The 27,316-nt window shown below is 41.7% G+C and overlaps 1 protein-coding gene across 2 annotated transcripts in view; it reads left to right on the forward strand.

Moving 5' to 3' along the window:
- Window positions 1–27,316, forward strand: part of AP-1-2beta (adaptor protein complex 1/2, beta subunit) — a 96,728-nt gene that overhangs the window by 22,083 nt on the left and 47,329 nt on the right. For both annotated transcript variants that reach the window (XM_068385810.1, XM_068385811.1), the window contains exons 2-13: window positions 1,250–1,410; window positions 10,272–10,420; window positions 10,705–10,950; window positions 14,006–14,199; window positions 14,352–14,526; window positions 23,246–23,433; window positions 23,791–23,917; window positions 24,096–24,223; window positions 24,388–24,568; window positions 25,760–25,861; window positions 26,165–26,329; window positions 27,011–27,158. In XM_068385810.1, coding sequence (XP_068241911.1) covers window positions 1,281–1,410; window positions 10,272–10,420; window positions 10,705–10,950; window positions 14,006–14,199; window positions 14,352–14,526; window positions 23,246–23,433; window positions 23,791–23,917; window positions 24,096–24,223; window positions 24,388–24,568; window positions 25,760–25,861; window positions 26,165–26,329; window positions 27,011–27,158 — 1,933 coding nt within the window. In that variant the 5' untranslated portion in view covers window positions 1,250–1,280. The remainder of the gene's footprint in view (window positions 1–1,249; window positions 1,411–10,271; window positions 10,421–10,704; window positions 10,951–14,005; window positions 14,200–14,351; window positions 14,527–23,245; window positions 23,434–23,790; window positions 23,918–24,095; window positions 24,224–24,387; window positions 24,569–25,759; window positions 25,862–26,164; window positions 26,330–27,010; window positions 27,159–27,316) is intronic.

A 27,316-nucleotide genomic window follows, 5' to 3' on the forward strand; every position in this document is an offset into this window, starting at 1 on the left:
TTTGGCACCTTTGAGTTGATTCAGCCTCCAAGAGGAACGCTGCGCTCAGTAAGGAAGACGAACTTTAAATAAAGAGGCAGAGTAACGGTTCTATTCGACTTCCTTACCAGGTACTTATTATTTCATTGTTATTTGAGATAACTGTTATATGAAATATGGGATACTTAGCTATCCTTTAATCTTGTACACTGGTTTTCACCCACCCCCCTGGGTGTGAATCAGCTACATGATTATCGGGTAAGTTTAATATTGAAAAATGTTATTTTTATTAGTAAAATAAATTTTTGAATATACTTACCCGATAATCATGATTTAATTGACCCTCCCTTCCTCCCCATAGAGAACCAGTGGGACCGAGGAATAATTGAGGAGGTGTCAACAAGAAGTACTTGAGTACCTGGCCACAGGTGGCGCTGGTAAGTACACCCCCTTCTAGTATTGTGATAGCTGGCGTATCCCTCCTTAGAATTCTGTCGGGCAACGGAGTTGACAGCTACATGATTATCGGGTAAGTATATTCAAAAATTTATTTTACTAATAAAAATAACATTTTGACGAAGGAAAAATCTAGCACCATTTCTAAGGCGTAGTTATTGCTGAATATACCAGAGAAAAAAAAAGAGATGCATGGAATGCCAGGGATAAACCTAGCTCGCTCACTCATTGAGTGTCGGTATAGAAAACTGGGGCGTGATTGAACCATGACCATAGATCCCTCACCAATTAGACCTCTCCTTCATCAACATCCCCCCTCTCTACCCCTACATCTCCCCACCCCTTATCTTCATTCCTCCTCAGCACTTGCGTTGTAATAACCTGATATTCATTGTATATGAAACCCCACTATTTGTTGACTTTTATTTCAGCTGGAAATCATAGGCATTGGATTTAGGTTAGGCTTACCTTAGGCCAAAATTTATCAAAATTCGACTACAAACAGCTTCTGAGAACCTATTAAGTTTGTTAGTAGAGGACCTTCTTTATCGTAGATGTAGTTTTAAGAAAAGTACGTGACAGTATCAAACAAATTTGCTTTCTAGTATCAATTTAATGACTGCATTTATATATTTAATGAGGGCATATGTTGATTCCTATTGTGAGATGGCCACATAGTTGCAATACTATATCCATATATTTTAGCAAAAGAAATTTATTTGTTTCTTTATTTTGCTTCTTCTATAACCTAAAGCCTATCTTCTCCAAGAGAATATTGTCTCTTATTTACATAAAGATATATCTTCCTTTTCAGTAACTCAATTGACAATTAGAAGAGGCCAAAGATGACGGACTCCAAGTATTTTACGACCACCAAAAAGGGTGAAATTTTTGAACTCAAGTCTGAATTAAACAGTGATAAAAAGGAGAAAAAGAAGGAAGCCGTAAAGAAAGTTATTGCTTCTATGACAGTTGGTGAGTTTTATTACTTTTGGATATATAGTACAGTACTCTACTTTAGTTACATTGTGATTACCTTTATTTGAAGTTCTTAATATACTGTATAGTAATTGATGAATTAAGACCTGTTCCTACATGAATACTAACCGTTGCCCTTTAATAGTTGTAGGATTTTGGCAAAGCTTGAACTCCGCTGTTAAAATTCATACCTAATTGTTAAAAGCTACTGGTGTGTGGTGGGGAAGCCCCTCCTCACCAGCACACTGAGTAGCTTCTTTGATTTTAGCCGTAGAAGAGTGCGGATGTGTAATTCACTCCACTAAACATAGCTAGACTGTTTTTCCTATAAAACTTTATAATTTTTTTTCAGAATTACTTTTCAGATTTACTATCGGTGAAGGCGATGGAGAATCCGAATGAAAGCATGCGAGCACTGTGCAAGCTGCTGTCAGGAGGAATAACTTTGGGATTTCTTTGGATCTGAAAGACATTTACTTACAGCTTCCAATTCAAAGGGGAGGTACTCTTCTTTATTTCCTACTGCAAGTACAGTACCACCACTTTGACCAAGAAGAAGGTATACCAGTTCAAAGTTCTTTGCTTTGAACTGGCTACTGCGCCTCAAGTGTTCACACTAGTCTTATCTTGGGCTTACACTAATGGCATTTTTTTATGATACCTGGACATCTGGCTGAGTCCGTCCGTCCTCTCAAAGGCAGCTGTTTCAACAATGAGACAAACTTGTGGCTTTTTGCCACGATCTGGGGATTGTGATAAATTTAGTAAAGTCTACTCTCATGCTCACTGAGAGGAGGGAGTACAGTACCTGGAAATGCTGATGGACACAGAAGTAGCAGGAGTAATGTACTTCCATCAAGACTCAGGAGAGTAATGCAACCTTTTCTCATCCAGCAAGAACTATTGGCTCGGCAATGGCAACATTTGCACAGACTTCTCTTGGTTTTGGAGAAGCTTGCCTTCATGGGCATCTTCATCAGAGACCAATGATCAGCAGCTGACAATCCTCCATACCATCTTGTTCCAGTGGAGCAGGAGGTTAGGGACAATCTAGCATACTGGCTAAAGGATAAGAACTTTATCAAGGGACTTCTCTTTAACCATACATTTCAGACTTCATATTCTCTGTAGGTTCCTTCATGACTGTCTGTCTTTTCGACAGAAACCCAGCCTATCGCTTTTCAAGATTTTTCTTGGGTTTTTAGGATGTGTATAGGAGTCAACGTTTCTGCACCTCTGCAGGTGCGAGTATCCCGCAATTTTAAACCAGCCAGCTAGATTATGGGAAATTCCTCCCTTGTGAGGATAAGTCTCCTGTTATAGGACCAGCAGTTGTATTCATGGAGGAACAAATGACAAATTTTTTAAAGTAATTTTTATTTTTCAATATTAAACTTACCCGATGATCATATAGCTGTCAGCTCTGCTGCCCGACAGAAAAACCTACGGGCGGAATACGCCAGCGATCGCTATACAGGTGGGGGTGTACATCAACAGCGCCATCTGTCGAGTAGGTACTCAAGTACTCTATGTCAACACAGAACCAATTTTCTCTCTGTCGTGTCACCGGCAAGACCTACTGAATACGCTCTTGTTTTCTGGATTGATTTTCACGTTATTTGGTGAAGTATTCATCTCTAGTTATTAGCTATCGCTGTGCAGAAGTTATCTTCATTACTTCCTTACATTCTTTTTTGGATTTGGATTATTTGTTGACGACTTGGATAGATTTTGAATTCCCCCCTTTGACTAATTCAAGATGTCTGACCCTTCTCAAGTCCCCAAGTACAGGAAATGTAGCGCTAGGGACTGTTCAAGGCGTCTTCCGAAGGCCTCTATCGATCCGCACACCGTTTGTTCCAATTGTAGGGGTAAAGCCTGTCAATTGGAAGATCGATGTGAGGAATGCGCTGGGCTTTCGGAATTCGGGTTTCAAGAATTCCTGAAATATGCACGTAGGCTAGAGAAGGATAGGATCAGGAGGAGTTCGTCTCGCTCAATTGATTTTTCCTCTCCCCATGCCCCTCAACCTATTCCTTCCCCTGTAGTGGTTGCACCCGACCCCCCTGCTAGCTCTCATCAACCTTCAATGGCGGATGTGATGTGTGCCATTCAGGCTCTAGGTGAGAGAGTCGAGTCATTGGCGAATGACCGCGATCAACTCATGGCTGACGTCAGAGAGTTGAAAGGTAAAAGTGCAGTGGGAAGTGAAGTGAGTGTCAGTGCAGTGAAAAGTGTCAGTGTTACGCATGAGAGTGCGTCTGTTCGTGCCTGTCGTCCTCCCAGTCCGGGACCTCTTGCAAGCTCCCAAGCCCAGGGGAGAAGCAATGTCGTACGACCAAAGGGTTCGACAGGCTTTAATCAGCGTACAGACGTACCCTCCGTGGTTTCGGACATATCTTACCGAGATCGTCCCACCCACAAGAAGACGAGTGAGCCCATTTATTCCTCGCCTGCGGAAGAGGTTTCTAGACAGAAACGATGGACCAAGGTCTCACGGCCTCTTAAACGTAAGGTCCCTTCCGAGCTAGTCCAACGGCCCAGGTGTAGCCACTGGGTCAGTTCGGACTCGCTGCAGTCCTCCGACGACTGCACACCTCCCAAGAGAGGCAAAGTGGTACCGCAACAGGCAGTAACTCCGTCTGTTGCCGCACCCGCTGTTTTAGACCCTCAGTCACAATGGACAGTAGCTCCGTCTGTTGCCGCTTTTGTAGACCCTTAGTGGTCTTTACTGCAGTCTATGCAGACTCAGTTAGCTGCGGTTATGCAGGAGTTTCGTGCGGAGAAGGTTGACGCTGCACCCGTTAGCCTACAACCTGCCACGGTTGTGCGCCCAGCAGACGCTGAGGCTGCCTGCTCCCACACTCCGGCTGTGAGAGCTCCTCCACCCATGCGCAGTCGACCGTGCCAGACGCATGCTGACGCTCACAGACGCACGGAGCACTCCGTTGCCGTGCGTGAGCTACCACAACAACAGGAGGGTGGAGTTAGGCTGCCGTGTTTTGACGCGGTGCGTCAGCCTCCGCAACCCACGGTGGTCTCCGCTACCCTTCCACAGTCGGGAGTAGACTCTTTGCGCACCCACTCAGCTTTGGTTGTTGCCAGTTCTCAGACTGACCAACAGTGGCATGATGTTGGGTCCAGTGCAGCCACGCATGCACCCGTGCTGCCGGACTCAGCCGTCCAGCCCACTCCGTTGCCTCTTCCTCCTCAACATTCAGACGATGGTATCTCTGATGATGACGAAGCTGCACATCTTGACGACCAACACTCGGACATCGAAGAACCCAAGACCACGCCTCCCTCCTTAGACTTTAGGAAAGTGCTTGCGCTCTTTAAGGATTTATATCCAGACCAGTTTGTGTCTGCAGCACCACGCTCGCCTCCCTCTGAGTTCGCTTTAGGCATGCAGTCAGCAGCTCCTGCCTTTACGAAGCTCGTACTCGCTCGCTCGTCCAAGAGAGCTTTAAGGGTACTGGGAGAGTGGTTGCAGTCCAAGAAGCAACTGGGGAAGACATCCTTCATGTTTCCCCCGGTCAAGCTTGCTTCCAGATCTAGCGTCTGGTATGCCACGGGAGAAGTTCTCGGCTTGGGAGTTCCTGCCTCTGCCCAGGGCGACTTCTCAAGTCTGGTAGACTCTCCCCGCAGGCTGGCTATGAGACGCTCCAAGATTTGCTGGACCCCTTCGGACATGGACCATCTTATGAAGGGAGTTTTCCGCGCTTTCGAAGTCTTTAACTTCCTGGACTGGTGTTTGGGAGCATTGAGCAGGAAGACCTCCCCTTCTGATAAGGAAACTTCCATGCTCATCATGTCCTGCATGGACAAAGCCATTCGGGATGGTTCTAGTGAGCTTGCGGCTTCTTTCGTGTCTGGGGTACTCAAGAAGCGAGATCACCTTTGCTCCTTCTTGTCAGCTGGAGTCACCCCATGTCAAAAGTCGGAGCTGATGTTTGCTCCACTCTCGAAGTGTCTTTTCCCTGAAGAGTTGATCAAGGAGATTGCTGCCTCCTTGATCCAGAAAGACACCCATGACCTGGTGGCGTCATCCGCACGCAAAGTCACCCCTTTGCCCTCCGTACCTAGACCTAGGATGGACACTCCAGCGTCAAGGTTCATTCCGCCCTTTCGTGGCAGAGCCTCCAGCAGAGGAGGTGCTCATGGCGGAAGTCAACGTGGGAGCAAGCAGAAGGGTTCCAAGTCCTCTAGAGGCAGAGTCTGACTGCCACCTTCTTCAGACAGCAGTGGGAGCCAGGCTCAAGAACTACTGGCAGGCCTGGGAGAATAGGGGCGCAGATGTACAGTCTGTGAAGTTACTCAGGGAGGGGTACAAGATTCCATTCTTGCGCAAGCCCCCTCTAGCAACGACTCCCATCAACCTCTCTCCCAGGTACAGAGAGGAGGAAAAGAGGCTAGCTTTACAGCAAGAGGTGTCTCTCTTACTACAAAAGGGAGCGGTAGTCATAGTCCGGGGACCATCAATCCCCGGGCTTCTACAACCGCCTCTTCTTAGTGCCGAAGAAGACAGGAGGGTGGAGACCGGTGCTAGACGTCAGTTCTCTGAATGTCTTTGTCACAAAGCAGACGTTCACCATGGAGACGACAAAGTCGGTTCTAGCATCGGTCAGGAAGGAAGACTGGATGGTCTCGTTAGACCTAAAGGACGCGTACTTTCACGTCCCCATCCACCCAGATTCCCAACCTTTTCTAAGGTTCGTTTTCGGGAAGGTCGTATACCAGTTCCAAGCCCTGTGCTTTGGCCTAAGCACGGCACCTCTAGTTTTTACCAAACTGATGAGGAATATTGCCAAATTCCTGCATTTAGCAAACATCAGAGCCTCCCTCTATTTGGACGACTGGCTTTTAAGAGCTGCGTCAAGTCGTCGCTGTCTGGAGAATCTGCAGTGGACTCTAGATCTGACCAAGGAATTGGGTCTCCTGGTCAATATAGAAAAGTCCCAACTCGTCCCATCCCAAACTATAGTTTACCTAGGAATGGAGATTCAGAGTCAAGCTTTTCGGGCTTTTCCGTCGGCCCCCAGAATCAGTCAAGCCCAAGAATGCATCCAGTCCATGCTCAAGAAGGACCGGTGTTCAGTCAGACAGTGGATGAGTCTGATAGGGACGCTTTCATCACTGGACCAGTTCATCGCGTTAGGGAGACTCCACCTTCGCCCCCTTCAATTTCACTTAACTGCTCACTGGAGAAAGGACAAGATGCTAGAAGCGGTCTCAGTTCCTATTTCCGAGAAGATGAAGTCGTCACTGACTTGGTGGAAGAACAACATTCTCCTCAGGGAGGGTCTGCCACTGGCTGTTCAGACCCCCGACCACCTTCTCTTCTCGGACGCATCGGACACGGGCTGGGGTGCGACGTTGGACGGTCGGGAATGCTCGGGCACGTGGAATCCGGTTCAAAGCGAGTTACACATCAACTGCAAGGAGCTACTGGCAGTTCATCTGGCCTTGAGAAGCTTCAAGTCCCTCCTTCTAGGCAAGGTGGTGGAGGTGAACTCCGACAACACCACAGCACTGGCGTACATCTCCAAGCAAGGAGGGACTCATTCGATGAAGTTGTACGAGATCGCAAGGGACCTCCTCACCTGGTCAAGAGATCGAAACATATCCCTTGTCACGAGGTTCATTCAAGGCGACATGAATGTCATGGGAGACCGCCTCAGCCGGAAGGGTCAAATCATCCCAACAGAGTGGACCCTTCACAAGAATGTATGCAACAAACTATGGGCATTGTGGGGCCAACCCACCATAGATCTGTTCGCAACCTCGATGACCAAGAGGCTCCCAAATTATTGTTCACCGATTCCGGACCCAGCAGCAGTTCACATAGATGCCTTTCTTCTGGATTGGTCCCATCTAGACCTTTATGCGGTCCCCCCGTTCAAGATTGTCAACAGAGTACTGCAGAAGTTCGCCTCTCACGAAGGGACAAGGTTGACGTTGGTTGCTCCCCTATGGCCCGCGAGAGAATGGTTCACCGAGGTACTGCAATGGCTAGTAGACGTTCCCAGAACACTTCCTCTAAGAGTGGACCTTCTGCGTCAGCCGCATGTAAAGAAGGTACACCCAAGCCTCCACGCTCTTCGTCTGACTGCCTTCAGACTATCGAAAGACTCTCGAGAGCTAGAGGCTTTTCGAAGGAGGCAGCCAGAGCGATTGCTAGAGCTAGGAGGACATCCACTCTCAAAGTCTACCAGTCGAAGTGGGAAGTCTTCCGAAGCTGGTGCGAGTCAAAATCAGTATCCTCAACCAGTACCTCTGTAACTCAGATAGCTGACTTCCTGTTATACCTAAGGAAGGAAAGATCCCTTTCAGCTCCCACGATCAAGGATTACAGAAGCATGTTGGCAGCAGTCTTCCGTCACAGAGGCTTAGATCTTTCCAACAACAAAGATCTACAGGACCTCCTTAAGTCTTTTGAGACCGCGAAGGAGCGTCGGTTGGCCACACCAGGTTGGAACTTAGACGTGGTACTAAGATTCCTTATGTCAGCAAGGTTCGAGCCACTTCAATCAGCCTCTTTTAAAGATCTCACTTTGAAAACTCTTTTCCTCGTCTGCTTAGCAACAGCTAAAAGAGTCAGTGAGATACACGCCTTCAGCAGGAACATTGGATTTACATCTGAAACGGCTACATGTTCCTTACAGCTTGGTTTTCTAGCCAAAAACGAACTTCCTTCTCGTCCTTGGCCCAAATCGTTCGAAATTCCAAGCCTTGCTAGTTTGGTTGGAAATGAACAAGAAAGAGTACTATGCCCAGTAAGAGCTCTTAAGTACTATTTGAAACGGACTAAGCCATTACGTGGACAATCAGAAGCTTTATGGTGTGCCATTAAGAAACCTTCTTTACCAATGTCGAAGAATGCAGTTTCTTATTATATCAGACTTTTAATTCGAGAAGCTCATTCCCATCTGAATGAGGAGGACCATGCTTTGCTGAAGGTAAGGACACATGAAGTTAGAGCTGTCGCAACTTCAGTGGCCTTCAAACAAAACAGATCTCTGCAGAGTGTAATGGATGCAACCTATTGGAGAAGCAAGTCAGTGTTCGCATCATTTTACCTTAAAGATGTCCAGTCTCTTTACAAGAACTGCTACACCCTGGGACCATTCGTAGCAGCGAGTGCAGTAGTGGGTGAGGGCTCAGCCACTACATTCCCATAATCCCATAACCTTTTTTAATCTTTCTCTTGAAATGCTTTTTATTGTTGTTTTTTTGGGTTGTCCGGAAGGCTAAGAAGCCTTTCGCATCCTGGTTGATTTGGCGGGTGGTCAAATTCTTTCTTGAGAAGCGCCTAGATTAGAGGTTGTGATGAGGTCCTTTAGTATGGGTTGCAGCCCTTCATACTTCAGCTCCTAGGAGTCGCTCAGCATCCTGTGAGGATCGCGAGGCTCAGTAAGGAAGACGTACTTAAAAAGGCAGAGTAATTGTTCAAGTCGACTTCCTTACCAGGTACTTATTAATTTTATGTTTGTTATTTTGAATAACTGCTAAAATGAAATACGGAATACTTAGCTCTTAAGGTTAACATATATGCTGGTCTCTACCCACCCCTCTGGGTGTGAATCAGCTATATGATCATCGGGTAAGTTTAATATTGAAAAATGTTATTTTCCTTAGTAAAATAAATTTTTGAATATACTTACCCGATGATCATAAATTAAAGGACCCACCCTTCCTCCCCAGATAGAGACCCAGTGGACCGAGGAGAAAATTGGTTCTGTGTTGACATAGAGTACTTGAGTACCTACTCGACAGATGGCGCTGTTGATGTACACCCCCACCTGTATAGCGATCGCTGGCGTATTCCGCCCGTAGGTTTTTCTGTCGGGCAGCAGAGCTGACAGCTATATGATCATCGGGTAAGTATATTAAAAAATTTATTTTACTAATGAAAATAACATTTTTCTTTATTTGTACAAACCTAAATCCTTTATATTACATTTCCCACCTCAGCCACCTGTCAGCTCCTATGGAAAGGTTAGAGTGGCTACTCAGTGTGCTGGCGAGAGCCAGTGCTTCCCCGCCAGTTACTACCAACGCCTCATTATAGATTTTAACAGCCGAGTTCCGGCTTCGTTGAAATCATACTCCTATTATAGGACTCTGGTTCGTATAGTTAGAAAAAAATACTTGAAAAAATTGTGATGTTTATGACTGTCATTTTGAAATTTTGAAGAGTAGCCAATTTTTCTATTTCTGCAGTTGCATCACATTTTACTTTATTACACAATAATATAAAAGAAAAAATTGTATACGACTATTTTGAGATTGAAGAACATTTTTACTTTATGCAAGTACCGTAGCATTAAGTATAAAAATCCTTGCATAACTTAGCCAATCCAACCCTCACACCACGATATGATTCTCGACCATTCGTCTGATTTGCATTAATGATTTATTAAGGTAGTGGTTAACATTATAACACAATACATGAATGTTTGTGGGGCAGGAATAGTTACGTCAGGTATTTGCTAGCCTGTCCCTTGCTTAATATTTTAAAGACAAGGCATTGAACTCTTCAAAATGCACAGAAACATGGTTGCATCTATATACAGTACTATAATATAATATAATCTATTATAAGATGAATTTGTTGATTAAGTCTTTGTTTTTCTGAATTATATATAATCAAGTAGTATTCATTGTTTACTACCTGGTACATTTTTATATTCTACAATTTATTTCTACCAGATTACATCATCTTTGATTTTAATTTTTTATTTGCATTCTAATGCTCAGCTCTAAAAACAATAAGATTTCCTGACCATTGAAGGAGAGAAGCTTAAATTTTACTCAGTACTGTGTAGTATTATTGTATTGCATTTGTATTTTATCAGGCAAGGATGTATCAGCCTTATTCCCTGATGTTGTCAACTGCATGCAGACTGACAATCTGGAGCTGAAGAAGCTTGTTTATTTGTATCTCATGAATTATGCAAAGTCCCAGCCAGACATGGCCATTATGGCTGTTAATACATTTGTCAAGGTGAGTTTTTTCTGTTCTGAAAGTAACATAATTGTCATTTGGTATAATGCCACAGATTAGTATAATGTATTCTGTTCATATCTATATGCTCTTTTCCCTAGGGATATTTTACTTGGACCACAAATTTTTTTTACAATAGACTATTGGTCCTTTCAAGTAGCAGGTAGCTTTTTTCCTGCTATTAAAGTCAATGATCTGTTTCACAAGTTAGTTTAGTTTACGGAAGATGAAAACTGGATATTTAATGTATATCAGGTCTTTATTTGTGAAACTTGTCTTTTCAGGATTGTGAGGATCCAAACCCCTTGATTAGAGCTTTGGCTGTTAGGACCATGGGGTGCATCAGAGTTGATAAAATCACAGAATATTTATGTGAACCGTTGCGTAAGTGCCTCAAGGATGAAGATCCATATGTACGCAAGACTGCTGCTATATGCGTTGCCAAACTTCACGATATAAATGCATCGATGGTGGAAGACCAAGGGTTTTTGGATCAGCTGAAAGAGCTTCTGTCTGATTCAAACCCAATGGTGAGTAATAGTTGTCTTTTTAGTCTTAAAATTATGTACTGTATAGTTTAGCATAATTGATGCCCATAGTAAGTACATATAATTTTTTAACTAAGGATTTTGTAAATATGGTAGAGGAAATACAATGCAGTTTGTCCAGTAAAACCTACAGGAAAAACTGGAATGCTGTGTTTGACATACACTATGCTTTTTACAAGAATTACATTTTTTTATCTTTTTAAAGATTTTTAAACTCATTATTAGTATATTTGTCAGCAAGTAACCAGAACCATTTTCTATAAATCTTAAGAAAAAAGAGGTGCTGTGAAATTTACATAATTCTAGTGGTACTGTGTGGTCTTATATTTATCTTCTTTATCTGTTCATTTTATTCTTTTCATGTTTAAGTGACCAATTTTTTCAACTTCATATTTTTTCCTAATTTTCGTTACATGTACAGTATAAGGATGGATAGTTTGGACAAGGCCCTTTAGGGGATTAGCGCCTTCCATATCCCTCATCTTGTGGACTGTCGGCATTACTGAAGGGTCTTGCTTCCTCTCTTCATCCCTGTGCTCCGCTTTATTTTTTAACCATCTCCTTCACCACTGCTCCTGCTTCCTTTCTTCTGTCTTGGTGTCCAATTTCTCTTGACTTTTATGTCATAGTGCAACTGTGAGTTTTTCTTTCAGTTACACCTTACTATTGAATATCATCCCCTATGGCTGAAATTTCATTTCTCCATCCTCAGAGAAATGTGGGAGGGTGGGCTGTGTCACCCTAGCAGTACCAGCTGAACTCGGTTGAGTCCCTTGTTAGGCTGGAGGAACGTAGAGATTAGAGGTCCCCTTTTTGTTTTGTTTCATTGTTGATGTCGGCTACCCCCCAAAATTGGGGGAAGTGCCTTGGTATATGTATGTATGTATGTATCCTTAGAGTTCTGGAATGTGATTTGGCAATCTCATTAATAAAGCCTAATGATAATTGATGTTAGCTGCCATCTCGAATACTGGTTTCTTTTCTCCAAACAGTGGCAATTAATTTCAACCACTGAAAAAGGAGATCTTTTTGGACAGCTTCATAGGCTCTACAGTATTTCATAAGGGAACTTTTCCTGTTACCCATCATATTACTATAGCTAGCTAGCTAAGCTAAAACCTTAGAAATGCAAGACGCTATGTGGCAGTACCCGAGACTAGAGAACCATGGTTTAATTTGGAGTGTTCTCCTAGAAGAACTTCTTACCATAGCTGAAGTATCTCATCTACCCTTACCAAGAGGAAAGTAGCCACTGAACAATGACAGTACATTAGTTAACCCCCAATATAAAAAAAAAAATTTTGGTTACCTTTGGTGGTGTCAGATACATGAGGGAAGAGGAGAATGTGTAAAAAATAGGCCAGACTTTTTGGCTGTAACCAGTAAAGGGATTTTGACGAAGGAAAAATCTATTTCTGGGCTCCGACCTGTGCCGCCCAGTGAAATACTCCTAGAGCACTATTTCTAAGGAATATAACTGCTATATATTACCAGAGAAAAAAAGCATAGGAATGCCAGGTTGAACCCAGCTCGCTCACCTATATAAGGTGTCGGTATAAAATACTGGGGCGTGATAATTCACAACCAGAGGTCTCGCACTATTTAGATATCTCCTCTTCAAAATCCCCGCCACAGCGAGGTGCCGTTCAACACTACTACCACTAACCCAACCCACGCCAGTGACGTTACTCCTTTATAGCACTTGTTGTTATTAAGTCCAACATGTTTTTTTCTCGTGTTTATCCTTGGATTTATCATTATTTTATAATCGATGGCCGATTCCCATGATACCCCATCGAAGTTAAGTACTTTATCCATGAATGTTAGCGAGATTGGGCAGTGTAACCTCTGTTTTTATTAATGGAGAAGTGTTTATATATGAACGGCGTCCCCGTTCTTACCGTTCATGGTTTGGCTCTGCCCTTTTTCTCGTTAGTTTGTCAGTCATTAATATTTGTTCGAACTTTTAGGAGTTTTTTCCTTACATTTATATAGTACACCGTAGGATTATCTGGTCAGTCAAAGATCCAATAACTCTAGTGGTAGTATCTCAGCAGGTGGCTGATGCCTTGGCAAACCTACTCCTGTACCTACATCTCCAGAACTTGCGTTGTTATCAAACACAATTGAGTTGCCTGGATGTCACATGCTCAGTACCAGAGGTAGTTTCATCCATTCCTTTTATTACAGTGCTGTATAACAGTGTTCTTGGTTGTGATATTGATGCGAGTACAGATTTCCAAAAATATGGCCCATCATACCATTATTTTTTTTTCTTTTGAAATTTAATGGCAATGGACAGTACTGTATGAGGTGGGAAGTACATTTATCAGGTAACTTTCTTTTGAGCAATGTATATATCTTCTAAGTCTAAAGTTTTGGGGCACAATTTCATCACCTTGTTGAAGACTGTTTAGTTAGAAGGCCCACAAGTGCCCCATGAAAATTGAGCCTCGGTTGTGGACATTTTAAATGGGCAAAAGCTTATTACAACTTCTGTGTGGCAGATACCACAGTGATCTCATGTTTAAGCTATCGTGTTTTACTCTGCCTCAGCTGTAAGGGGTTCCATGCAAAGGGAAATTTGATAACCTACTCCAGGTTTCCATATACAGTAGCTCGCTTAGGCATGAATGCCCAAAGTATCTATGATGGTCTTTGGTTTAGCAGTCTTGCTGAGATTACCAAGTTGCATACAAAACATGAACAGTAATGCTCACTGAAGCCATATATTCATTCCTAACACAGCTTTGAAATGTGATAGTATTTTGAATTACTGTACACTGTAATAAGTATTCTCAGTATATCTTTCATTACTGCAATACATATTTTCCACACAGCAGAATTAGATTTTATAATTTCTTGCTATGGAAGTTGATAGGTTTTAGGTTTATTATATACTAATTTTTGTACCTGGAGATAATAGAATTTATGGATTTAAAATAGTTTTTATTTTTGTTTGAATTTATGAAAATTTTAGCAAAATCTAAGAATATATGTGAATAGTTTTTCATTGCTTTTGCTACTTTGCTTACAGGTTGTAGCCAATGCTGTTGCTTCCTTAACTGAAATCAACGAAGCCAGCAGCTCTGGCCAGCCCCTTATGGAGCTGAATGCATCAACCATGAATAAACTTTTAACTGCTCTGAATGAGTGTACAGAATGGGGCCAGGTGTTTATTTTGGATGCCCTCTCGCAATACACAGCTAAGGATGAGCGAGAAGCACAAAGGTACGTTGTTCTTGATTAAGGTACTAGCATGTGGAAAGGTTAATTAATTATGTGAATAGCTTATCTTGATTAAAAACTACTGTTCATATATTAATGATGATTGTTGTTCTGAAAGTATAAGAAATTTAAGAGTTGAACGTTTTTCCCTGCAGTATATGTGAACGTATTACTCCTCGACTGGCCCACGCCAATGCTGCCGTTGTTCTCTCTGCTGTCAAGTGCCTCATGAAGTTCATGGAACTCATGGTTAGCGATTCAGAGTTTGTCAAGAACTTATCCAAGAAGCTGGCTCCACCCCTCGTTACTTTGTTGTCATCAGAGCCAGAGGTAAGATATGTGAAATACGGGTACTGTACATTACTGTACTGCAAAATTTGTGTAAATTCATTTCATCATACACTGTAGTTCATTTGTATTTTCAGGTCTTATAATGTAATTTAATAAGACAGATTTTTTACCAATATTTTTGTGTACGTTTGTATATTACATATATTTCTGGGCTCCGACCTGTGCCGCGCAGTGAAATACTCCTAGAGCACTATTTCTAAGGAATATAACTGCTATATATTACCAGAGAAAAAAAGCATAGGAATGCCAGGTTGAACCCAGCTCGCTCACCTATATAAGGTGTCGGTATAAAATACTGGGGCGTGATAATTCACAACCAGAGGTCTCGCACTATTTAGATATCTCCTCTTCAAAATCCCCGCCACAGCGAGGTGCCGTTCAACACTACTACCACTAACCCAACCCACGCCAGTGACGTCACTCCTTTATAGCACTTGTTGTTATTAAGTCCAACATGTTTTTTTTCTCGTGTTTATCCTTGGATTTATCATTATTTTATAATCGATGGCCGATTCCCATGATACCCCATTGAAGTTAAGTACTTTATCCATGAATGTTAGCGAGATTGGGCAGTGTAACCTCTGTTTTTATTAATGGAGAAGTGTTTATATATGAACGGCGTCCCCGTTCTTACCGTTCATGGTTCGGTTCTGCCCTTTTTTCTCGTTAGTTCGTCAGTCATTAATATTTGTTCGAACTTTTAGGAGTTTTTTCCTTACATTTATATAGTACACCGTCTTTATGCTTTCATCTAGCATTAATTTTATGTTATCCTATGATATCAGTGTTAGCGTTTCATCAAGGAGTAGGTTATGTTGGTATGCCTGCATTCGTGCATGTTGGTGGATTGCGTCACCTTTGAGATTGTTTCGCTAGTTCTAGGAAGACGACCATCTCACTTATTATTATTAAACATTTTAGTTTTATTTCGTACGCTCCACCTAGTTTTACATTTGGTTCGAGTGGGACTCTTGCGTATTTTGTTGTTTTTGCTGTTCGATCTACCGCTTCAGTAACTAGGTTGGTACCCCTGCTTTCCATCTGCTGATGGCGTCATGCTCCTCCCTTGCCACTCGCCCGAGTCCCTCTCTCGCCATATTATTTCTGAATGCCTAACCTTACTTACGTGATTTCGCTTTTAATTCATTAATTATTTTTATGTATTTGTACATTGATATTATATTTATTGCTTTACTCTGTTATGATCATATTTTTGGGATTTTCATGTCATCTTGAGGGGATCTCCAGTTGGTAGCCCTGTCTACCACTACGCACTGGTGATTCCCCGGTACCATACCCCCCCCCCCCCACAGGTTGGGGAGGCTATTCCATCCCCCCCTCCTCCAGTGTACACCCTTCCTCTCACTCGATGGTTGTTGGTTATGACATACGGGTCAAGTATGCTTGTTCCTCAGTCTTCCCTCAACGTTCCGACATATTGAGGACTGAGTGTACCCACGGGGTGTGACTTAGTCTCATTCATTCATACCGGGCGGTTTCGTCTCCTCCCCTCCCGTCGCCCCGATTGGCCATCGGTCGGGGGAGGGGGAGGGCCGGGACCACCGGGGACTATCACACGTGATTGGTCGGTATGACTGCACCTTGGTGTAACTTTTGCTTTTAGCTATGGTTGTAAGAATGAGCACTTATATTAGGAGTGTCCCCACCTACGGTACCTCCTGCTATTATCGTCCGCATAGGACTTATTAATATCCCATATCATTATATTATATTCTACATGAATCATTACCTTCGTCCCGGTACCTCTGGTTGGGTAGTGGGGGTTCCATTGGCTCCCCCGCGCTCTCCCGTGGTACCCTCCCGTCATCAGACATCGGAGCCTCCGAGCTCTTAAATACAAGATCTGTTGACACTGACACAGTTTTGATTAATATCCTCCCTCCGGGAGCCCTATTCAATTATAGACATTAGTTTTAGATCATAACTGGAGTTTTCTATTTATGTATTTTAAGGATGTATCTTAGGTTACTTTAAGTTTACTTTAAGTTACTTTAAGTTACTTTAAGTTTACTTTACCAACCCTGTTCCCCGGCCCCGGAACTAGTTTTGATTATATTTATTCATCACTGTTTTTTGCATCCTTTTTCATCCCTTTTTATTTTATACCTCCCTGGTAATGACGGGATGGTATATTCCTCGCTATGACAATATTATTTCATTGATAATCTTAACTTATTACGGAATTGTTTCAACAATGTCTGTTAATTTTTATAATTTTTTCCCCGGTTACTATACCGGTTCGAAATTTTGTTCATAGCCTTTTGTCCCGATTTCATATCGGTCTATTTTAAGAATCCGGAACACCCGGATCTTTTTAGGTTATTAACCTATTATGGGATACTCACATATCTGTATTTTATTCTATACTTCCCAAGTAGCGACGGGATAGTGTATTTCAAGCTATGACAATATTATTTCATTGATAACCTTAACTTATTACGGGATTGTTTTAACAATGTCAGTTTATTTATAAGTTTTTCCCCGGTTACTAAACCGGTCCTAGAGTTGTTCATAGCCTTTTGTCCCGGTTTCATATCGGTCTACTTTAAGAACCCGGAACACCTGGATCCTTTTAGGTTACTAACCTATTATGGGACACTCACGTATCTTTATTTTATTCTATACTTCCCAAGTAGCAACGGGATAGTATATTTCTCGCTATGACAATATTTTTTCATTGATAACCTTAACTTATTATGGAATTGTTTTAACAAAGTCAGTTAATTTATGATAAGTTTTTCCCCGGTTACTGTACCGATCTGAATTTTGTTCATAGTCTTTTGTCCCGATTTCATATTGGTCTAATTCAAGAATTCGGAGCATCCGGATCTCTTTAAGTTACTGACCTGCTATGGGATACTTATGTATCTTTATGTTATTCTATACTTCCCCAGTACCGACGGGATAGTATATTTCGCGCTATGACAATATTATTTCATTGATAATCTTCACCTTTTATGGAATTATTTTGACAATGTCAGTTAATTTATGAAAGTTTTCTTCCCGGTTATTATACCGGTCCGAAATTTTGTTCATAGCCTTTTGTCCTGGTTTCATACCGGTCTATTTTAAGAATTCGGAACACCCGGATATTTTTGGGTTACTACCCTACTATGGCACACTGTAGGTGCCCCTGTCGTTACTATCTATAATTATAACTTCGGATATATTATTTTGGGATTTTCATTTTATTTCCTTTGTGTTTGATCGATTTAAACATTTATTCTCGATCTATTTATTTTACATTCCCAACGGAGTTACCTTGTTCATTAGTAACGATATACCCTCTTTCGGAGCTCGCAGTCTTCCATGACTTCTACCTTGGCGACTCTTTAGATCTGGGTTGGCGGGTTTGCCTGGAGTGTCAGGGCAAAGAGACCCTGTGTCTCTTCCTTTTAGGGTTTTCAAGGAAGCACGTGGCTGATGTCGGGCCACGTCCCGTTGTCCCTAAAGTTAAAGCTACCTGCCAGCCCTACCAAAGACTCACAGGTCTTCCAAATCACCAAACCAGTTAAGACTTCTCTTGGGCCGAGAGCGAAGCCCGGCCTGAAACCTACGACCCCGGAGGCTCCCTTCGATCCGGCAGCCCTTTCAAGATTGGTGCATGGCCTCTCGTGGCATGGTTAGTTTCAACCTGACCTTTCATTAGAAGAGGCCAGCGACCGATCCCAGGGATGAGGTAGAAATTTATTTCTATTTGAAGACGATGTTGTGCTGATATTTATCCATATATATACATATATATATAATTTACGGACCTCTGTAGCTCACTGGCCCAAACCTCGTGTCACATACCGAGTCACCACGATTATAGGATGGAAGATTCCTGGTGCCTCTGTGAACTTGACAATTGAATGGAATTATTGCCCATTAGGGGGAAGTGAGTGCTAAACCAGATAGCCTCATACAGGGACTCATTTGTTATGGGCTACCTCAACAGCACAATATATCATCCCGGATGCCTCTAGGCTCCCGGAATTCGTCGAAAGCAATCCGTGGAAGGGGGCCTTGCGCTCTCCCTTCAAAGATGGTATGTTGACCATCGAAGGGTTTGGCACCCGGACTGTAGAAGATTTTGAATTCTACCCGCCGGGTCTACAGTTCCCTCTCTCTAGTTTCGCATGCCTTACCGAGGAGACACTCGTAAGGTTTGACAAGATCCCCAAAGAAACCAAAATGTACCCAAAGGGGCAGGCTCAGTCCACCTGGGTCCGGCCCTTAAACGAGTGGGAGTGTGTTAACACTACGTTAACACCTCACAAGAGCCCGTACACGATGTTTCTAGTGGAGGAGTAAACCCCTACTCCGTGTGTCACTAAGATATCGGACCTTGCTCGGCAGGCAATAAACGAGGACAAGCCGTTACCGCAGCTGAAGGAAACGCATCCGACCTCCCTCCTGTCCCTGGGGGATCACGATTGCTGGGCTAACGCCCCGGCGACCTTCACATTGGGTAAATTAAGCACTGACTGTGCTCCCATTCAGTTCAGTGAGTGGCTACCCAGGCTTCCGGAATCTCTGATATGCCTCGAGCTCGAAGCCTGTATGCGCCTGAGTAGACCTATCAACTCGGCTACAATGGCAGAAAAGACCTCTTTAATGTATGAAGAAGAACCACCTTTTAAGGTCTTGACAAAGTCATTACTTCAAACCTTACTGTCTGATTCCTACGACTTCTTTGCGGCCAGACGTCGTTGCTGTAGGCATGTCTTGTCTGAGGCCACTATCAGACATGAGCCTAACAAGCTCATTAAAGCCCCAGTCTGGAGCTGCTAGGGTCAATCAGAGCCTCAAGGTTCGATGGGCTTAGTCCCCAAGCACAAGTTCGAACCGGCCAGCAACCAATCTCGAGGTAGAAAGAGTCTGAGATCTTTCCATTCCTTCCAAACCGGCAGTCCCAACAGGTGGTTCAAACCATCCCGGTGGCACAAGGGAGTCAACCTTTCACTTCGAAGGGTCAACCCCAACAGCAATACGTGCTGGTTCCTCAGTCCCAAGTAGCAACTACCTCCTATGCTACTTCCCCAGCCCTTAGGCCCACCTTTGAAACTCAGGGTGCTTTCCAGGGTTACCAGCGCCCCAGAGGCGCTAGCTCGAGAGGAACTTTTCGCAACAGCTACTCTCGAGGCCGAGGAGGTAAATCCGCAGCAAATCATTGGGAGTTCTCAGGTAGGGGTAGGACTTTACATCTTCCGGAACCGTTGAACGTTCAACATTTGGGCTTTCAGTATAATTTCCAAAGGTCTGGGGTGGAGTTGGATAGAATGGCCCCCTCCACCAACCAGTTTTCATCAACATCCAACGGAAGAGCTAGTCTTATATGAAAACGATTTTTTGCAAAAGGAAGCAATAAAGAAAGTAAATCGTTTGTAATTTCAGGATCACTTGTTCAGCGGGCCAAAGAAAGACTCAGAATAGCGAAGAGTAATCCTAGACCTGTCGCTTTTGAATTCTTACATTTAATGCGACAAGTTTCACATGCTGACCATCTCTCAGGTGCGGACCTTGCTTCTCTGTGGGGCCGTCACCTCCCCTATGGATCTTGCAGACGTTTGCTATCATGTTCCGAAAGCAAGGCATTTTCGTCCGTTTCTAGGCTTCAACTAGGCAAACTGCCTCACAGCAACTACAGAGTGATAATCTCTTACAACAGTTTTGGTTCCAAATCAACTTCGAGAAATCTCGTTTGGTCCCGAGGACAAGTTTCAATGGTTAGGATTCAATGGGTTCTATGCTCCCACACTCTGTCTCCCAACAGCCAAGAGGAACGATATAGCAAAACACAATACGTTTTCTCAAAGACAAATTGTCTTCCAGAAGAAATCAAGAAAGAATCCTGGGTGCCCTCCAGTTTGCCTCAGTAACAGATATACTACTGAAGGCCAGACTGAAAGATATAAGCCGAGTATGGTGCTCCAGGAAAATGAGTAATATCGAGACAAAGGGCTCGACTTCAACCAATTCTGAAGAAAAGACTTCAACCACGGACAAAGGTCAAAATCTGGCAAATCAGTTTCCTTACAATATCCACCCCCAAGCTCGTCATTTACACAGACGCCTCCCTAACAGGCCGGGGGGGGGGGGATACTCTCAGTACACGAAAGTCCTGGGACTGTGGTCGACAATATTCCGCCAACTTCATATCAATGTTTTAGAGGCCATGGCGGTATTTTTGACCTTAAGCAACCGGCTCCAGCCAAAACCCAACATATCAGGTTTCTTCTAGATAGATAGTGGCGGATGCACTTTCGAGGACAACTCCGCTGGAGTCGGAGTGGTCACTAGACCCAATGTCCTTCAGTTGGATTCTTTCTCAGGTTCCGGATCTCCAGATAGATCTGTTTGCAACAAAGTCCAACTACAACTAGAGTGCTACGTAGCTCCCAGCCCGGATCCTCGGGCTTACGCCACAGGCGCACTATCATTAGTCTGGAACACTTGGGAGAGAATTTACCTATTCCCACCAATAAATCTGTCGATGAAAGTGTTAGACAAGCTCAGGACTTTCAAAGGTCAAGTTGCTCTAGTAGTCCCCATCTGGCCCAAGCACAACGGGTTTCCCCTTCTGGTGGAACTGGGTCTCCACCTCGACAGATCCCCAATCCAATACTAACACAAGCAGTACAACTCGCTGTGTGTTAGCTTCCTCAAATTCAGAATGCCCTACCTTTCTGGACTTTATGAAATTTGCAGCTCAAGAGGTGCAGATATTGATCCTCAAATACGTTATTTTTAGAATCAGATAAGAGGGGATCCACCCTTCGACAGTATGATTCGGCTGTTATGAAACTTGCCAGTTTTTAAGGGACTCAAAGGTTGAGACAATGACTATGAATCTGACAGTAACCTTCTTCAGAATTTTATTTGAATCAGACTTACCGACTTGTACTATTACTACAAATTAAGTCAGCCTTGAAGGTTTTACAATTGGCTTTAATATTGCCCTTACAGATTCATACTTCTCATCCATCCCGAGAACCTGCGCCAGATTGAAACCATCAACTCACCATAGCTCAGTTTCCTGGTTTCTGAATGACGTACTTAAGTTGGCTTCAGACACTCTTAACGAGACTTGCCATTATATTCCATTGGTTAGGAAATCCTTGTTCTTAATGAACCTGACTTCTGGCGCCAGAATATCAGAACTTTCAGCCTTGTCTAGAGATCCAGGTCATATTGAATTTCTCTCGTCAGGGGAAGTACTCCTTTCCCCTGACAAAAGATTTTTAGCGAAAATGAGGACCCCCAGGACAGACGGTTCCCCTGGAAGATTGTCCCACTTCCGCAGGACCCATCTTTATGTCCAGTAAACACTCTGGAAGCCTACTTAAACATATCTCCCGTTCAGTCCTCGGGGCCCTTACCCATTAGAGAAGGTGAAGAACCATCATCCTGAAAGGACTCAAGACAGAAGATTCTGCATTTCATTAACGGGCTACCTAGAATCATTCCCACATCACTCCCTCACGTCCATGATATATGAGCTGTAGCTACCTCAGTTAATTACTATGAACTTCACTGGACTTACTAAATATACAGGCCGGAAGTCTCCAACAGTATTTAAACGCCACTGCTTAAAACCTCTGGAAGCCTTATATTTGCTACAGTGGCAGCAGGGAATGTGATTCCTCCTGAACATAGTGAACCTTAATCAACTATGTCTTGCTATCCTCTTACCTGTTATTTTGGATTTTGTTACTTCCTCAGGTATTGTTCCAAGATTTGGGACCATTTCTCTGGTACTATTTCACTGCGCGGCACAGGTCGGAGCCCAGAAAAGGGATTTTGACGAAGGAAAAATCTATTTCTGGGCGAGAGACCTGTGCCGCCCAGTGAACCCTCCCTTGACTTCCCTCCCAACATGGGCCCCAAACCTTGGGTGCTATGAGGAGTGACGTCACTGGCGTGGGTTGGGTTAGTGGTAGTAGTGTTGAACGGCACCTCGCTGTGGCGGGGATTTTGAAGAGGAGATATCTAAATAGTGCGAGACCTCTGGTTGTGAATTATCACGCCCCAGTATTTTATACCGATACCTTATATAGGTGAGCGAGCTGGGTTCAACCTGGCATTCCTATGCTTTTTTTCTCTGGTAATATATAGCAGTTATATTCCTTAGAAATAGTGCTCTAGGAGTATTTCACTGGGCGGCACAGGTCTCTCGCCCAGAAATAGATTTTTCCTTCGTCAAAATCCCTTTTTTACTTGTGTATTTCACATCAATTTCTTGTTTTTACTCTTTTAAATGATAGCTGTATGAAATGTGAATAACATGACTGAACTGAAATACGTATTACTACATGAACATACATTGAATTCTCAAAAAATATTTTTAAAATGCATTTTAGATTTAGAATAGTTAATTAGAATAGATTTTAATTCTAATATCCATGATTTTCTTTAATTATCTACATGTATACAATAGTAGCTTGACAAGTTTTTCTTCCAGTAAGACTACTCTTCGAGAAAACTTTCTACTTATATAGATTCTCTTTTGATACTTTCCACTTGACAGTCCACTTCAGTGTTGTCTTAGAATTTAATAACAAACCTTTCTAGTTAACTTGAGCAGGTTCTAAAGCTTGTATATTATAGTACAATGTAATAGTACTTAGCCCTCAAGATCAAATACATTTTGACCAGGAAGAAGGCTTGATATATTGAATTCCTTGTTTTTCAGGTTCAATATGTGGCATTACGCAACATCAACTTAATAGTTCAGAAAAGACCAGAGTTGCTGAAGCACGAAATGAAAGTCTTCTTTGTGAAGTATAATGATCCTATTTATGTTAAGCTGGAAAAACTGGACATCATGATTCGTCTAGCGTCAGAGGCCAATATTGTGCAAGTACTCTCCGAGTTGAAAGAGTAAGTTTATTTCCTCGAGTTTTTGATTGATCCCTAGCAAGTTTCCCTAAAACATAGAATGCAGGGGTGTGAAAAAGGAAAAGAAAGCTAATGTGGAGATGAAGATAATGCAACTAGATGTGTAAATGTGTAAGAGGATATATAACTAATAGATTTAGATCCTACTTTGTAAAATGTTATAAGTATGTTTATTGAAGGGGAAAGTATAGGAAAGATGGCACTGTTCTCATCTTGTAAATAATGTAATAGTCTGTTTTATATGGTAAGAGACTTTTGTTGTCTTATGTCAAGTACCAATAACAATTTCTTTATGTTCAGTGACAATTTTGCTTGTTTTAAATAAGAAATGCATTGCAGATATGCTACAGAAGTCGATGTTGATTTTGTTCGGAAAGCAGTCAGAGCCATTGGTCGATGCGCAATTAAAGTGGAGACATCAGCTGAGCGTTGTGTTTCAACTCTTCTAGACTTGATTCAAACAAAGGTACAGTTGTTGGTAAACTTTCTTGTAAACTAGATTTGAATACCATTCTTTATTTGTCCTTTGAAACCGATTAATACTGTTTTATGCGCAGTACTAACTTTTACCTAGAGAGGTTTTGTTGTATACAGAATTGGTTTTATATTGTGAACAAGACATTAATTTGTAACTTCTTTTCTAGGTTAATTATGTTGTTCAAGAAGCCATTGTTGTCATTAAAGATATCTTCCGAAAATATCCCAACAAATATGAGAGTATCATTTCTACTTTGTGTGAAAATCTAGATACTCTTGATGAGCCAGAAGCCAGGTGAGATTACAGATGACATAAAACAGTTTTGCAAGCTTCAAATATTGGGGGATGCATTTAACACCTTAGAATAAGGTAGTTGTGATGTACAGTACTGTATTCACTATCATTGCTAAGGAAACTCATTTCTCAAGTTATGTCCTTACTTTAATCCCTGTAATTAGGGCTTCGATGATTTGGATCATTGGTGAGTACGCGGAACGTATTGACAATGCCGATGAGCTGCTGGAGAGCTTTTTAGAGGGCTTCCATGACGAGAACACGCAAGTCCAGTTGCAGCTTCTTACAGCCATTGTTAAGCTCTTCCTTAAGAGACCTACAGATACACAGGAGCTTGTGCAGCAGGTTAGTGCTTTTATTTGGGTTTTAAAAGTTTAAAGTGTCTCATGAATGGCAGTGGGAAGGCACAGTGACCATGCCCTAGCTAGCAGGACAATGTTGTAGAGACTGGCCATATACAGTTATTACATATGATCAGCACCCAAGCTTCCTCTCCACCCAAGTTAGGACCAGGGAGGGCCAGGCAATGGCTACTGATGACTCAGCAGGTAAATCTATATGCCCCCCCAAACACTGATTCTTAACTCACAAGGATGGTGAGGTTGCAGACACTACAAGAAACTTATCGAGCTTGAGTAGGACTCAAACACCAGTCCAGCAGATGGCCGGTCAGGAACATTGCCAATAGGCCAATAATATCAATTTTTTAAAAAGTTGCTAGTAATTTCTTTTTAGTTTTAGTTTCAAGTACTTTATAAGGAGTGTTATAGATATTAAAGCATCATTTATTTTCCAGTAGTTCCCAGCCTATTATTTCAATGAGCGTTTTTTAATATGTTGTAAAAGGGGTTTTGATAAATCTCGTCCTTTGCTTAAAGAGTAAGGGTAAAGTAAACCATTCTCAAAACAAAATTATAAATAGAAAATATTGTTTTATCTAGATTATTCTATTTTCTGCTGTTTTTATCATTACAAGTTTAATCAAAGGAAATTACTTTAAATACTAAAAGCCATAAACAGTGGTAATGATTACTTGGTCCAACAGAAAGTCTCAAGAAGTACTGCATTCTTCTACCCTGTTTTCTCCCTACTCAACTAAATATTTTTAAAGTTACCAAATCCATATTTTCTATTTTTTACTTTGTTTTTCTTTAGTTTTTGTCGCAATGTCCATGAAGTGCAACATTTAACAGAAAAATCAAAGACTGGATGCAGACCAGAAATGATAAAAAAGTACTTCATCATGATAGCCCACCCATATGCTAGAAATAGTTTCAATGCTTGTGAAAAATTCACAATTAGTAAAAAGAATATTCATCTGGGTTTTGTTCATTGTGTGAAATTTATAGGGGAAGAAATTTTTGCCTTATGTCTTGAATGACTTTAGTGGTTTATTTTATTTTTAAGACCTACATCAGTCTTTTTAGTTCATAAACTATCAGACAGTATATCTTGTTTTCCTAGTATGTGAACTATTAAGTTCTTGAGCTATTGACAGAATATATAAAGCAAAATATTTTTTCTGTACCTCTTAAGGTGTTGAGTTTGGCAACTCAAGATTCCGATAATCCAGATTTGAGAGACCGAGGATTTATCTACTGGAGACTACTATCAACTGACCCAGGTGCAGCTAAAGAGGTGAGTTTTTCATTTGTGGATAAAGATTGAAATTACAAATAGGCAAGTTATCGTGTTAATACTGTATTGCAAAATGAGTGCTTTTATATAAGTTTTTCATAATTTCTAACTCTAGACTTGATAGTTTTAATGTTTAACAACCACCTTTATTTTGAGAATAACTTGTTAATTGAAAATTGAATCAAGTGTTACCATTATATGATAGTTTTAATGTTTAACAATCACCCTTATTTTGAGAATAACTAATTTAAATGAAAATTGAATTACAGTAAGTGTTATTGTATTAATCTTTCTTCTAAAAAGGTTGTTTTGGCTGAAAAACCACTTATAGCAGAGGAGACCGATTTGATTGAGCCAACACTTTTAGATGAACTGATCTGTCATATTGCCTCTCTAGCTTCTGTGTATCATAAACCACCCTCCGCCTTTGTTGAAGGGCGTACTGGTCTTCGCCGCGCATTACCAAAGGTAAGTAGTGATATCTTCATGTTATTTTGATTCGATTCTCTAGATTTTCTTGAAGCCCACTTTTGATGACCTATTTTAATACAGTATTTCAATGTTTTTGCTTAACTTGCATATAGTTTAGAAGTATGTAATCACAATTTAAAATTTCTATTGATAATTTAGGTAGACAGATTATGATCATGAGTTATTGAAGGAAAGATTACACTTAGCTATATAGCTACCGTTGAATACAGTAGTTTTAACTGTTGAGATATTTAGGTTTTACTTAGTTATATGAAATATATCATACAACTGTTTAAGATCCTTGGGGCATCCTGTTACTGTACTTGACTGTTAAAAATCACATTCTGAAGGTTAAAAGGTATAAATATTTTTTAATTGCTTCCAGTAAAATTATTATCTATGTTATAAAATTTTTGATATTGTGATCTAGAAGCTTAATACTTTTAATTTTTACAATGTTATAAATGAGGACCTGTCAAAAATAAAAAAGCTGGAATGATGCTTTGAAGATAACAGAAAATTTTCTGTGGATGGTGACATTTGATATCAACGGAATCTCTGTGGTTGGGAATAGGGTGAAGTCCTAATGGTTAAGAAGTACAGTAATGTACATGTATATTTTTTAGAGCTTATTCATTGTGGAGTTTGTAATTTTGGAATTATTTCTTGCATTAACAGACATCTGGAGGCAGTGACAGCGAATCCACAGGTGAACAGCCTCAACAACCCCAGCCAACCGTTATTCCTAACCAGGACTCACTGATTCCAGATCTTCTTAATATGGACATCAATGCTCCTCCTGTAGTACCCCCAGCTGCTCAACCAGGTATGAAATATTGGAGAGTTCATCAAGAATATCTTTTCCTAATTACTTTCTTTCCCTTTTTTATAATCAAGTTGTGGTATGATCCTGATAAATATTTTGACATTAGCAGTAACTGGATCTATTTGTTATGTGCATAAAAGAAATGCTTTATGCTAAAT

The sequence above is a fragment of the Palaemon carinicauda genome, chromosome 13, assembly GCF_036898095.1.
Source record: "Palaemon carinicauda isolate YSFRI2023 chromosome 13, ASM3689809v2, whole genome shotgun sequence".
Lineage (NCBI taxonomy): Eukaryota > Metazoa > Arthropoda > Malacostraca > Decapoda > Palaemonidae > Palaemon > Palaemon carinicauda.